We start from the raw sequence: 14107 nt of genomic DNA, 5'->3' as shown, positions 1-14107 counted from the left end.
ACATAGCTACCATCGGCACCTGTTTTTCTGTCCTGTCACCTGTTACATTTACTTGTTGCATCTTGTTTCTAGTAAGATTGTAAGCTCTTTGGGCAGGAACTACATCTGCCTATGTGTTTGTTAGGGTGACCAGATGTCCCAATTTTATAGGGACAGTCCCGATTTTGGGGGCTTTTTCTTATATAGGTTCCTATTACCCCCACCCCCGTCGTGATTTTTCACATTTGCTGTCTGGTCACCCTAGTGTTTGTGCAGTGTCCAAGATAATAGGATCCTTCACCTGAATGGGGCCTCCAAGTACTAGTGCAGTACAAGTAACAATGCAATTCCCATGGGGTGAGAAGTGTTAGTTATTGGCAAGGTTTGTTACTGTCTTAAGTGTGACAGCACTCAAAGGCCAAGAAGGTTCTCTCTCCAACTGGGAGATGTCCAGATGGCACATTCTTAAAAACAAAAAATAAGAACACATGAGGATTCTCAACAATTCAGCTAGAGCTTCCAGGAGGTCCTCATGCATGACAGTGTTCCCTGAGTGGTTGTTCATGTATAATTCTTGCAGGAGCGAGACATGGAAGCTCTTGTGAAGCGGTTTAAAACGGATCTTCATAATTGTGTGGGCTTCATCCAGGAGCCCAAAAAACTGAAGGAGGGGATCCGGGAACTCTACAGCAAATACGTGCAGCAGGCAGACATGGTGAGTTAAGGGTCTTTCCTCTCCATGGTAGATGAGCGCATCTCTGGTGTCACATCTTCTGAGCCTGTGTATTGTCTCTCGTCAGGTGGAGATTGTGGGGGTTGACACAGATCTGCAGCAGGAGTACACCCGGCAGAGAGAGCATCTTGAGAGAAATCTGGCAACGCTGAAGAAGAAGGTGGTGAAGGAAAGTGAGATCCACCGAGCTGATAATGTGCGGATCATGCAGGTACATGGCCCATTTTCTTTGCTCCTGGCAGGGGCAGATGGAGGGAGAAGCTGCACACCAGAGAATTCCTCTTTCTCAGGCTTCCTTGCTGCAGTAGATTCTCAGGAGTCTGAGAAGATTTCTGTTTGATACCCTCCCAGAATTCCACTTAGACTGGAACTCTGGAAGTTTTCTAAGTTGCTGAAGAGAAGGTGTTTAAAAGTGCCGTGTTTTCTCAAAGTGATGGATGGGGTGGAGTGGGATCTGTAAGGGAAGAGATGGCTGGAACAGTTGCTATTTCCAGTCTCTGTGTGAAAGTTTACACTTTCACAGTGTAAATTGCAGGAGGAAGGGGTCTCCGCTATATGTGAATATCAGGGTTTTCTTTGTATAATGTAATTCTTCTTCAAGTATCCTCTGCATATTCCCAGTCATGGGATGCTCCAACTGGTGCAGCCTGGGTGATGGAATCTTAGCTAGCAGTACCCACTAGAGCCCTCAAGTGCCTTCCTTGCTCCTCCCCTCAGTGATTGTGAGGTTGAGGGTATAAAAGGTGTTCCTCAGTTCCTCACCTCAATTCCTTCCAGCCATGACCATCTGATGGATTAGGAACTACTCTGGGATTGTCCTGGATCTGTACTTCAAGTGCCTAGTTAGATTAGTTTTACTCTAGTTAATTCAGTCATAGTTAGTTTAAAATTTAAGTAGTTCTGAATAGTTCTAGATAAATTCTGTTAGTACCAGGATGACAGAAATGAAGACTAAGAAGCTGTGCTTTAAGAAATAGGTTTCCTGTCCATCAGGTTCCTGGCAGGCGATACTCATACTAGATATCTTCTGTGTTTGGGAAGAGGTCATTCTCCATCAAAATGCTCAGTATGCTCTGTGTTCATGACACAAGTGAAGGAAAGGCAAAATAGCCTGCAGGCAAATAGAGGCAGCTAAAAGGAGAGTTTTGGAGGGACTAGCTGCAGACTCTGTGTTGGGTGGTAATGGGACTTGGTGAGTGGTGTGTTTGGCCTGTCTGAGCATAGTTTGGTTGACTGTTTGTTTGTTGTTCTCTATGTATGTGGTGTAGGCTCTGAGTAAGCAGGCTGCCTTGCCAAAGGCTGCCAGGCTCTAACCCTTCAAGAATTTCTTCTCTTCATGTCCTTTGGCTCCTTGATTAATTTTGTTCTCAATATCTTGATTTTTTGCTGAGTTCTCATATCTTCTCTCTTTTTACCCTCCATTTTTGCTATTAATTTAACCCGCTCCTAACTACTCTAGCCCAAGGAAATTGATCCCTCCTCTTACTGAGGTCATCCAAATTATACAGCTCCCTCTCCCTTTAGAAAGTGGACCAGTGCTCCACAAAACCAAAACCCTATGCCCTACACCACTTACTAGTCAGATATTCCAGAATTTCTGCCTTCTGTCTTCCTTTATTTGTGGGACAGGAAGGATCTCCAAGAAGATCACTTAGACATTCTTCTGTACACTTACAACTTCCCTGAAGTCATCTATTATCTGCAAGATATGCCATGACACAGTGTCATTATTGCTGTTTGTGATGTGCTTGCTGTTTGACTGAAATATACCGTGTGGTCTGTTTGTTTGGGGCACCGTGTGCCAAGCCTAGGGGCCTGCTAGGCAAGGCTGAGAGCTTCTTAACGAGGTTTTGATCCCTAAGCCCTTTAGCACCCATCAACCCTTAGCCAGGGGGTGGGACTACTCAGGAAGACCAGGGCTTTAAAAAGCCCACTCCTAAGCGACCAGAGGAGCTAGTGAATAGGAGCGGCTAACACAGGAGTTTTGCAAGGGAGTTCTCCAGTGAAGGAGGAATGATTACGTGACCCTTGGGGTAAGTGTTGTCTGTAGTGTGCGTGTTTAGAGGGGAAGTGTGAAGGGGGGCTAGGTACATTTAACATTCTTGACACTTAAAGCCAAAAACACCCTCTGATAAAAACAAAACATCAACAAAGGAATAAGCTGCAGGAGTAAAAAGAGAATGCAGGCAGAAGTCCAGCAACAGAGTGGGGGCTATCCAGTTTATTGCACCCAGTGCAGCATGTAAGATTACCTGCGCTATGAGCAGGTGGTGTATGTGTGCATTCGGTGCAAGGAGCTCCTGGCTCTCAGAGACCGTGTACGGGCTTTGGAGGCCAGGGTGGCAGAACTGGAGGAGCTAAGGGAGGCAGAGAGGTATGCTGATGAGGCTTTCTGGGACACTGTAGATTTGTCCCACCTCTGGTCAGACAGCCCCTGCACTGTTAAGGAGGATGAAAGGCTCAGGGAAGGAGAACATCCAACAGGAGCAGAGGGAAACGAACACATAGTTGGGACCCTCCTTCCAGATGATGTCGTGGTATCCTCTTGCACTCTGGGAGAGGGAATTCCAGTTATTAGGAAGAGACAGGTATTAGTAATGGGCTATTTGATCATTAGAAACATAGATAACTGAGTTTGCGATGACCAGGAGAACGCATGGTGACTTGCCTACCTGGTGCAAAGGTTACGGATCTCTTGAGACATCTAGATAGACTTATGTGTAGTTCTGGGGAGGAACCGGTGGTCATGGTACATGTAGGAACCAGTGACATAGGGAAGGATAGGAGAGAGGTCCTGCAGGCCAAATTTAGGCTTCTAGGTAAGAGATTGATGTCCAGGACCTCCATGGTAGAATTCTCTGAAATGCTTCCAGTTCCACGTGCAGGGTCAGTTAGACAGGCAGAACTTCAGGGTCTCAATGCGTGGATGAGGCAATGGTGTAGGGAGGAGGGGTTTAGATTTATTAGGAACTGGGGAAACTTTTGGGAAAGGGGGAGTCTATACAGGAAGGATGGGCTCCACCTAAACCAAAATGGAACCAGATTGCTGGCACTTAAAATTAAAAAGGTCGTAAAGCAGTTTTTAAACTAAGGGCTGGGGGAAAGCCGAGAGGTGTGGAGGACCATGTGGTTTGGACAGAGACATCCCTTAGTGGAGCATCTATTAATGGAGATTCTCTGTGTCCTAATAAGGAGGAGAGGATGGAAGATGATAAAATACTGGTAGGATCTGATGAGAAACAGTCAAATGAAAAGGAGTCCCATTCAATTACATCATGTAATGGCAGACAGCTAAAAAGTGACAAGTTTTTAAAGTGCTTATATACAAATGCTAGAAGTCTAAATAATAAGATGGGTGAACTAGAGTGCCTGTGGATATTAATATAATAGGCATCACAAAAACTTGGTGGAATGAGGATAGTCAATGGAACATAGTAATACCAGGGTATAAAATATATCAGAAGGACAGAACAGGTCGTGCTTGTGGGGGAGTGGCACTATATGTGAAAGAAAGCGTAGAATCAAATGACGTAAAAATCTTAAATGAACCAAACTGTACCATAGAATCTCTATGGATAGTAATTCCATGCTCTAATAATAAGCAGTAGAGATCTATTACTGACCACCTGACCAGAATGGTGGTAGTGACTGTGAAATGCTCAGGGAGATTAGAGAGGCTATAAAAATAAAAAACTCAATAATAATAATAATAATGGGGGATTTCAACTATCCCCCTATTGACTGGGTACATGTCACCTCAGAACGGGATGCAGAGATAAAGTTTCTTGCGACCTTAAATGACTGCTTCTTGGAGCAGTTAGTCCTGGAACCCACAAGAAGAGAGGCAATTCTTGATTTAGTCCTAACTGGAGTGCAGGATCTGGTCCAATAGGTGAATATATCTGAACCGCTTAGTAATAATGACCATAATATAATTAAATGTAACATCCCTTGTGGCAGGGAAAACACCACAGCAGCCCAACACTATAGCAATTAATTTCAGAAAGGGGGACAACACAAAATTGAGAAACTTAGTTAAACAGAAATTAAAAAGTACAGTGCCAAAAGTGAAATCTCTGCAAGGTGCATGGAAACTTTTTAAAGACATCATAATACAGGCTCAACTTAGATGTATACCCCAAATTAAAAAACATAGAGAACCAAAAAAGTGCCGCTGTGCCTAAACAACAAAGTAAAGGAATCAGTGAAAGGCAAAAAGGCATCCTTTAAAAAGTGGAAGTTAAATCCTAGTGTGGAGAACAGAAAGGAGCATAAACTCTGGCAAATGAAACATAAAAATATAATTAGAAAGGCCAAAAAAGAATTTGAGGAACAGCCACCCAAAGACTCAAAAAGTAGTAGCAAAATTGTTTTTAACTACCTCAGAAGCAGGAAGCCTGCTAAACAACCACTGGGGACCACTGGACGATCAAGACGCTAAAGGCCATTGCAGAGAAATTAAATGAATTCTTTGCATCAGTCTTCACAGCTGAGGATGTGAGGGAGATTCCGAAACCTAAGCCATTCTTTTTAGGTGACAAATCTGAGAAACTGTCCCAGATTGAGGTGTCATTAGAGGAAGTTTTGGAACAAATTGATAAACTAAACAGTAATAAGTCACCATGACCAGATGTTATTCACCCAAGAGTTCTGAAGGAACTCAAATGTGAAATTGCAGAACTACTAAATGTTGTCTGTAACCCATCATTTAAATCAGCTTCTGTACCAAATGACTGGAAGATAGCTAATGTGATGCCAGTTTTTAAAAAGGGCTCCAAAGGTGATCCCAGCTATTACAGCCTGTAAACCTGATTTCAGTAGCAGGCAAACTCGTTGAAACTATAGTAAAGAACAAAATTGTCAGACACATAGATGGATATGATTTGTGGGGGAATAGCCAACATGGTTTTTGTAAAGGGAAATCATGCCTCACCAATCTACTAGAATTCTTTGAGGTGGGTCAATAAGCATGTGGACATTGGGGATCCAGTGGATATAGTCTACTTAGATTTTCAGAAAGCCTTTAACAAGGTCCCTCACCAAAGGCTCTTAAGCAAAGTAAGCTATCATGGGATAAGAGGGAAAGTCCTCTCATAGATCCGTAACTGGTTAAAAGATAGGAAACAAAGGTAGGAATAAATGCTCAGTTTTCAAAATGGAGAGAAGTAAATAGTGGTGTCCCCCAGGGGTCTGTACTGGGACCAGTACTATTCAACATATTCATAAACAATGTGGAAAAAGGGGTAACCGGTGAGGCGGAAAAATTTGCAGATGATGCAAAACTACTCAAGATAGTTAAGTTCAAAGCAGACTGCGAAGAGTTACAAAAGGATCTCACTAATTTTGATATGGATAGAGCCCTCTTTAATGTTTTTAATGAAGTAAATGCTAATGGAAACTGCTTGATCATGGGAGACTTTAGCTTCCCAGATATAGACTGGGAGGACAAGTGCTAGTAATAATAATAGGGCTCAGATTTTCCTAGATGCGATAGCTGATGGATTCCTTCATCAAGTAGTTCCTGAACCGACAAGAGGGGATGCCATTTTAGATTTGGTTTTGGTGAGTAGTGAGGACCTCATAGAAGAAATGGTTGTAGGGGACAACCTTGGTTCAAGTGATCATGAGCTAATTCAGTTCAAACTGAACGGAAGGATAAACAAAAATAAATCTGGTTTCAGAGTAACAGCCATGTTAGTCTGTATTCGCAAAAAGAAAAGGAGTACTTGTGGCACCTTAGAGACTAACCAATTTATTTGAGCATAAGCTTTCGTGAGCTACAGCTCACTTCATCGGATGCTGTGACTAGGGTTTTTGATTTCAAAAGGCCTGACTTTCGAAAATTAAGGAAATTAGTTATGGAAGTGGATTGGACTGAAGAATTTATGGATCTAAAGGCAGAGGAGGCCTGGGATTACTTCAAGTCAAAGCTGCAGAAGCTATCGGAAACCTGCATCCCAAGAAAGGGGAAAAAATTCATAGGCAGGAGTTGTAGACCAAGCTGGATGAGCAAGCGTCTCAGAGAGGTGATTAAGAAAAAGCAGAAAGTTTACAGCGAGTGGAAGATGGGAGGGATCAGCAAGGAAAGCTACCTTTTTGAGGTCACAACATGTAGAAATAAAGTGAGAAAGGCTAAAAGTCAAGTAGAGTTGGACCTTGCAAAGGGAATTAAAAGCAATAGTAAAAGGTTCTACAGCCGTATAAATAAGAAGAAAACAAGGAAAGAAGAAGTGGGACTGCTAAACACTGAGGATGGAGTAGAGGTTAAGGATAATCTAGGCATGGCCCAATATCTAAACAAATACTTTGCCTCAGTCTTTAATGAGGCTAATGAGGATCTTAGGGAAAATGGTAACATGACAAATGAGAGTGAGGATATGGACGTAGATATTACCATATCTGAGGTGGAAGCGAAACTCGAACAGCTTAATGGGACTAAATTGGGGGGCCCAGATAATCTTCATCCACGAATATTAAAGGAATTGGCACATGAAATTGCAAGATCATTAGCAAGAATTTTTAATGAATCTGTAAACTCAGGGGTTGTACCGTATGACTGGAGAATTGCTAACATAGTTCCTATTTTTAAGAAAGCGAAAAAAAGTGATCCGGGTAACTACAGGCCTGTTAGTTTAACATCTGCAGTATGCAAGGTCTTGGAAAAATTTTGAAGGAGAAAGTAGTTAAGGACATTGAGGTCAATGGTAAATGGGACAAAATACAACATGGTTTTACAAAAGGTAGATCGTGCCAAACCAACCTGATCTCCTTCTTTGAGAAAGTAACAGATTTTTAGAGAAAGGAAATGCAGTGGATCTAATTTACCTAGATTTCAGTAAGGCGTTTGATACCGTGCCACATGGGGAATTATTAGTTAAATTGGAAAAGGTGGGGATCAATATGAAAATTGAAAGGCGGATAAGGAATTGGTTAAAGGGGAGACTACAGTGGGTCATACTGAAAGGTGAACTGTCAGGCTGGAGGGAGGTTACCAGTGGAGTTCCTCAGGGATCGGTTTTGGGACCAATCTTATTTAATCTTTTTATTACTGACCTCGGCACAAAAAGTGAGTGTGCGCTAATAAAGTTTGCGGATGATACAAAGCTGGGAGGTATTGCCAATTTAGAGAAGGACCAGGCTATCATATAGGAGGATCTGGATGACCTTGTAAATTGGACTAATAGTAATAGGATGAAATTTAATAGTGAGAAGTGTAAGGTCATGCATTTAGGGATTAATAACAAGAATTTTAGTTATAAACTGGGGATGCATCAATTAGAAGTAACGGAGGAGGAGAAGGGCCTTGGAGTATTGGTTGACCACAGGATGACTATGAGCTGCCAATGTGATATGGCCGTGAAAAAAGCTAATGCGGTCTTTGGATGCATCAGGCGAGGTATTTCCAGTAGGGATAAGGAGGTGTTAGTACTGTTATACAAGGCACTGGTGAGACCTCATCTGGAATACTGTGTGCAGTTCTGGTCTCCCATGTTTAAGAAGGATGAATTCAAACTGGAACAGGTACAGAGAAGGGCTTCTAGGATGATCCGAGGAATGGAAAACGTGTCTTATGAAAGGAGACTCAAGGAGCTTGGCTTGTTTAGCCTAACAAAAATAAGGTTGAGGGGAGATATGATTGCTCTCTATAAATATATCAGAGGGATAAATAGCGGAGTGGGAGAGGAATTATTTAAGCTCAGTACCAATGTGGACACAAGAACAAATGGATATAAACTGGCCATCGGGAAGTTTAGACTTGAAATTAGATGAAGGTTTCTAACCATCAGAGGAGTGAAGTTCTGGAATAGCCTTCCAAGGGAAGCAGTGGGGGCAAAAGACCTATCTGGCTTCAAGATTAAACTCAATAAGTTTATGGAGGAGATGGTATGATGGGATAACATGATTTTGGCATTAATTGATCTTTAACTATTCATGGTAAATAGGCCCAATGGCCTGTGATGGGATGTTAGATGGGTGGGATCTGAGTTACTATAGACAATTCTTTCCTGGGTATCTGGCTGGTGAATCTTGCCCGCATGCTCAGGGTTCAGCTGGTCGCCATATTTGGGGTTGGGAAGGAATTTTCCTCCAGGGCAGATTGGAAGAGGCTCTGGGGGGTTTTCGCCTTCCTCTGTAGCATGGGGCATGGGTCACTTGCTGGAGGATTCTCTGCACCTTGAAGTCTTTAAACCATGATTTGAGGACTTCTGCAGCTCAGACATAGGTGAGAGGTTTATTGCAGGAGTGGGTGGGTGAGATTCTGTGGCCTGCATTGTGCAGGAGGTCAGACTAGATGATCATAATGGTCCCTTCTGACCTTAATATCTATGAGTCTATGTTATCACTCAAGAAAGAGATCTTGAAGTCATTGTGGATAGTTCTCTGAAAACATCCACTCAAGGTGCAGCGGCAGTCAAAAAAGTGAACAGAATGTTTTGGAATCATTAAGAAAGGAATAGATAATGAGACAGAAAATATATTGCCTCTATGTCAATCCATGGTACACCCACATCTTGAATACTGCATGCAGATTTCATTGCCCCATCTCAAAAAAGATATATTGGAATTGGAGAAGGTTCATAAAAGGGCAGCAAATATGATTAGGGGTATGGAACAGCTTCCATATGAGGAGAGATTAATAGGACTGGGACTTTTAAGCTTTGAAAAGAGACGACTGAGGTAGGATATGATAGAGGTCTATAAAATCATGACTGGTATGGAGGAAGGAAGGAAGGAAGGAAGTGTTATTGACTCCTTCTCATGACACAAGAACTAGGGGTCAACAAATGAAATTAATAGACAGCAAGTTTAAAGCAAACAAAAGGAAGTATTTCTTCACACAATGCACAGTCAACCTATGGAACTCTTTGCCAGAGAATGTTGTGAATGCCAAGACTATAACAGTGTTCAAAAAAGAACTAGATAAATTCATGGAGGATGGGTCTATCAATGGTTATTAGCCAGGGTGGGCAGAAATGGGGTCCCTAGACTCTGTTCGTCAGAAGCTGGGAATGGGCAACAGGGGATGGATCGCTTGATGATTACCTGTTCTGTTCATTCCCTCTGAAGCACCTGGCATTGGCCACTGTTGGAAGATGGGGTACTGGGCTAGATGGACCTTTGGTTTGACTCAGTATGGCCATTCTTATGTTAGGTGTTGTTGGACATAAGGCTGATAGTTTTTGCCAATCTGGAGTATGAATACCATGGAGAAAGTCACTTCTGGAACCCACACAATGGATTCCTTTCACAGGGGCCAAATTGGACTGAGTTATCAGCACAGTCTTTCTGCCACAGGAAAGCTTTATGAAAATAAGGTTGTCTGTACTTCTCCTCCATCATTCTCCAGAACATATGGTCTTCTAAGGGCTCTTACATCAACCACCTCTGTAATACTATATGTTCGCCTTTGAATGAGAGTGTTGCGACATTAGTTAGTGCACAAGTACAAACCTAGTATAGAGAACATGTGTTGGAAGTTAGTGATTCCCTGGCAGGTGATGGGGCGGGTATATCCTTGAACTCTCCTATGCCCTCAATAATAGTCACTTCAGTTGCATCCTGTCCAGGCCTGAGGGCTCATTTGGACAACAGTTTGGTGATAAGAGATCACTGATCACCAGCAGAAAGGACACTGCACATTAATATACTAGAACTGAGGACCATAAAGTGGCCTCTAAAATAGTTCTTAATTTAGATCAGACACATAGTGGTTTGGGTGGCAACAGACAATATGACAGCACTCATTGTACTAGTTGAGCAAACAGGGAGAGACTTATTTCTCTCAGTTGTGCAGGAAAGCAGTGTCTCTTTAGGAATGCTGTATAGAGCAGGACATTCACCCAGTGACAATTCACATGGTCTGGGAAAACAACCACCTCACAAATAACTTGAGCAGGATAATCTCTCAATCCACGACCGGTCCCTGGAGGATTTCTTGGTGATTTAAATCTTCAAACTGTGGGGTAATCCATAATAAAACTGGTTTCTGAGTAGCAGCCATGTTAGTCTGTATCTGCAAAAAGAAAAGGAGTACTTGTGGCATCTTAGAGACTAACCAATTTATTTGAGCACAAGCTTTTGTGAGCTACAGCTCACTTCATCGGATGCATGCAGTGGAAAACTATTTGCATCCAAGCACAACAAAAAATGTTTGAGGTTTTGATGAAGGGCAGGGAGAGACAAGGAGTCAATATCGGATGCTTTTTTGATAAATTGGCATCAAGGTCTCATGTATGTATTTCCACAATTTCCTCTCTCCAAGAGAGTGATAAAATAATTAACAGAAGAGATCCCAAATGATCTTAATAGTACTACCTTGAACCAAAAAACAGTGGTGTCTGGACTTATCACCTGTCCAGGGGAATATATAGGCTTTTCTCTGGACTTCTTGTCACAAAAGCAAGGGAAGATGTATCACTGAGTTCCTCAGTTTCTTCACATCAGTGCTTGGGTAATAGGACTCTGGGACTTTTTAAGCCATCTTTTTCATTAGAAGTGCAAAATGTTTCAGTTAATTCAAAAATGTACGAATGTTATGCTCATAAATAGAAAACAACTTTATTATGGATTAATATCAGTAATGTAGATTCTTATATAGCACCTAATAACTATATCCTAGAATATTTATTATATCTCGAGAGGAAGGGTCACTCACTGCCCTCTGTTAAGGTCCATCTGTCTGTAACTTCAGCATACTGTGTTCCTGTAGACAATAAATGAGTGTTTGTTCATGTTGTAATTAAGAAATTCTTTAAAGGTCTTAATAATCTGTATCCACTGGTGAGAGACCCTGTACCTTCTTTGGCTCTAATTTAGTTTTTATACAATGGATGCAACACCATTTGAACTCATACAGGATTGCACATTTTTCCATTTACCTATTATAAAAGCTTTGTTTAATAGATAGTGCCCTCAGCAAAATGAATAAGCAAGTTACATGTGTTAATGGCAGAGCCACCTTTTTACTGTCCTTTATAAAGACAAAGTAACATTGCATACTCACCCAAGGCTTTTGCTTACGGTGATATCTGATTTTTATATTAATCGATTAATTTATTGGTGTTTTTTGCCAAACCTCATACCTATATGGGTGAGGCTAAACTGCATATATTAGATGCCAGAGGGTTTTAGCATGCTATTTGGACAGAACTAATCATTTCAGACAATCACCCAGTAAGGTAATCTCTTATAAGGAAAGAAACAAAGGCCGAGCTGTTATTGTTCAAACTCTATTTAAATGAGTGAGACTCTATATTAAAGAAGTGTATACACTAATGACTGTCCCACTTCCTGAAGCAGTTAGAGCACACTCTTCTACAGCAAAGGCATTCTCAATGGTTTTTACTAAACACATTCCTCTAGTGGAGATTTGCGTAGCAGCTCCATGGAGTTCAGTTCAGATGTTTACTAAGCACTATCCGTTAGACTTAGAGTCTAGATCAAATGCTAAGTTTTGTTCACAATCACTGAGGGGAGCGGTGAGGGAGGTACGTAAGTGCTCCAACAGGCACTGCTAGCTAAGGTTCTACTGTCCAGCTGCACTGGTCAGAGCATCCCAGGAGTATGAATATGCAGAGTCCATCTCAAAGAGCTCTGGTTATAGGTAAATAACCTTCAATTTATAATAAAACAAACAGCATTTGTGATTTCCATGGTAGCAAAGTTTTCACAAGCCTGAATACCAAGCTATACTAACTCTATGGTGTTTATTTAGGAGCCAGACATGCCAACAAAGAAATCACTGTAAAAATAAGCAAGGATTCCAATCCCATACATGCCACTCTGTGTTCAAGAGAACTTGCCGGCTTTCTGCATCCAGATTTTCTCAGGATGTTCAGTAACAGCTGGTGAATTTGCCCCTTGGTTGCAAAATCTTGTTTATGAGGAATCTTTGTGCTGTCTAAAACAAAATAAACCTAGGGCCAATGGAACCAAATTCCTCATGTCCTCCTAAGTTAGAGTGTCCAGTGCCCCATAGCAGCAACTTGAGAGACACTACCTCCTTAGCGCAGCCCTGCCACTTGATCTTCTTCCTCAAACCTCACCCCTCCGCCCAATAGTACTTTCCCCACTATCACTTCAACCTGCTTCCTCAGGTTCCATATACCCCAATCCCTTTCCTTGTGGCCCTTCTCCATTCCATTAACTCCTTTGTTTTTAGCCCTTTTATAGTAATCCTCCTGCAGCCCCAGGCAGCTTTCTTATCTTTCCAGGCACTGTTGCTATTTCCTTTTCCCCTGTCTGGAGAAAGCTAGAGGTTTTCTTCTGGCACAGGAATAAATCATTTCAAACGGTACCCTGTGCCCCTCCTGACAGATATACAGTGAAAGATGGTGCTGACCCAGATGGCATCCCAGTTCAGTAAGCCTTACCTCTGTACTAGATAAATTGGTTGAAATGATAAAAACAGAATAGTAAAACATCTGAAAGATCATGATATGATAGGGTGTAACCAGCTTGATCTCTGCAAAGGAAAATGTCTCATTATTCTATTAGAATTCATAGATTTTAAGGCCAGAAGGGACTGTTATGATCATCTAGTCTGACCTTCTGCATAACACAGGCCACAGAGCCTCATGCAGTAACTTCTGGTTGAGTTAAAGCAGATCTTTTAGAAAGATGGAGGCTTGATTTAAAGTCTTCAAGTGATGGGGAAGCCACCCACATCCCTACGTAAGTTGTTCCAAAGGTTAATTACCCTGACAGTTAAAAAATTGTGCTGTATTTTTAGTCTGAATATGTCTAACTTCAGCTTTGTACTTGGAGCTCTTGTTCAGTTGTTTGTCCAATTTAACTCCTAATTCCTTTTCAAGATACAGTATGACCTGCATTCTTTGTTCCTAGATGTATGACATTGCATTTGGCTGTATTAAAACACATATTTAAGTGAGCACACCTTGCCAACTGATTCAGATTGTTCTGTACACCTGCCCTGTCCCCATCATTATTGCCACTCTGCCAATCTTATTGTCATTTGTAAACTTTACTAGCCATGTTTTTATATTTTCTTCCAGATCATTGATAAAGATATTGAATAGCATTATTCCAAAGACAGATTCCTGCAGGATCCTACTAGCAATTATGGTTAGTCATTTATAATTACTTTTTGAGATTTATCAATTAACCAGTTTTTAATCCATCTCATCTGAACAACACTGCTTTTTATATAGTGCTACTTTGTTCATCAGTATGTCATGTTGGGACAAAGTCAAATGCCTTACAGAACTCTAAGTATATTATGTAAACACTATTAGATTTTATCAATCAAACTTGTAATCTTATCAAAAACAATATCAAATTTGCTTGACAACACCTTGGTTTGACTTGATACTGCATGACATTTTGATTAAAAAAACTGGAATGATATAAAATTAACATGGCACACATTAAATG

At 41.4% G+C, this 14107-nt stretch overlaps 1 protein-coding gene across 1 annotated transcript in view; it reads left to right on the top strand.

The window, feature by feature from the left end:
* Positions 1 to 14107, top strand: part of CFAP57 (cilia and flagella associated protein 57) — a 136765-nt gene that overhangs the window by 114360 nt on the left and 8298 nt on the right. Inside the window, exons 20-21 of the mRNA XM_077823980.1 lie at positions 560 to 694; positions 780 to 923. Of these exons, the coding sequence (XP_077680106.1) occupies positions 560 to 694; positions 780 to 923 (279 nt within the window). The remainder of the gene's footprint in view (positions 1 to 559; positions 695 to 779; positions 924 to 14107) is intronic.

The sequence above is a fragment of the Eretmochelys imbricata genome, chromosome 8, assembly GCF_965152235.1.
Source record: "Eretmochelys imbricata isolate rEreImb1 chromosome 8, rEreImb1.hap1, whole genome shotgun sequence".
Classification (NCBI taxonomy): Eukaryota; Metazoa; Chordata; order Testudines; family Cheloniidae; genus Eretmochelys; species Eretmochelys imbricata.
This window is presented reverse-complemented; position numbering and strand designations above follow the sequence as displayed.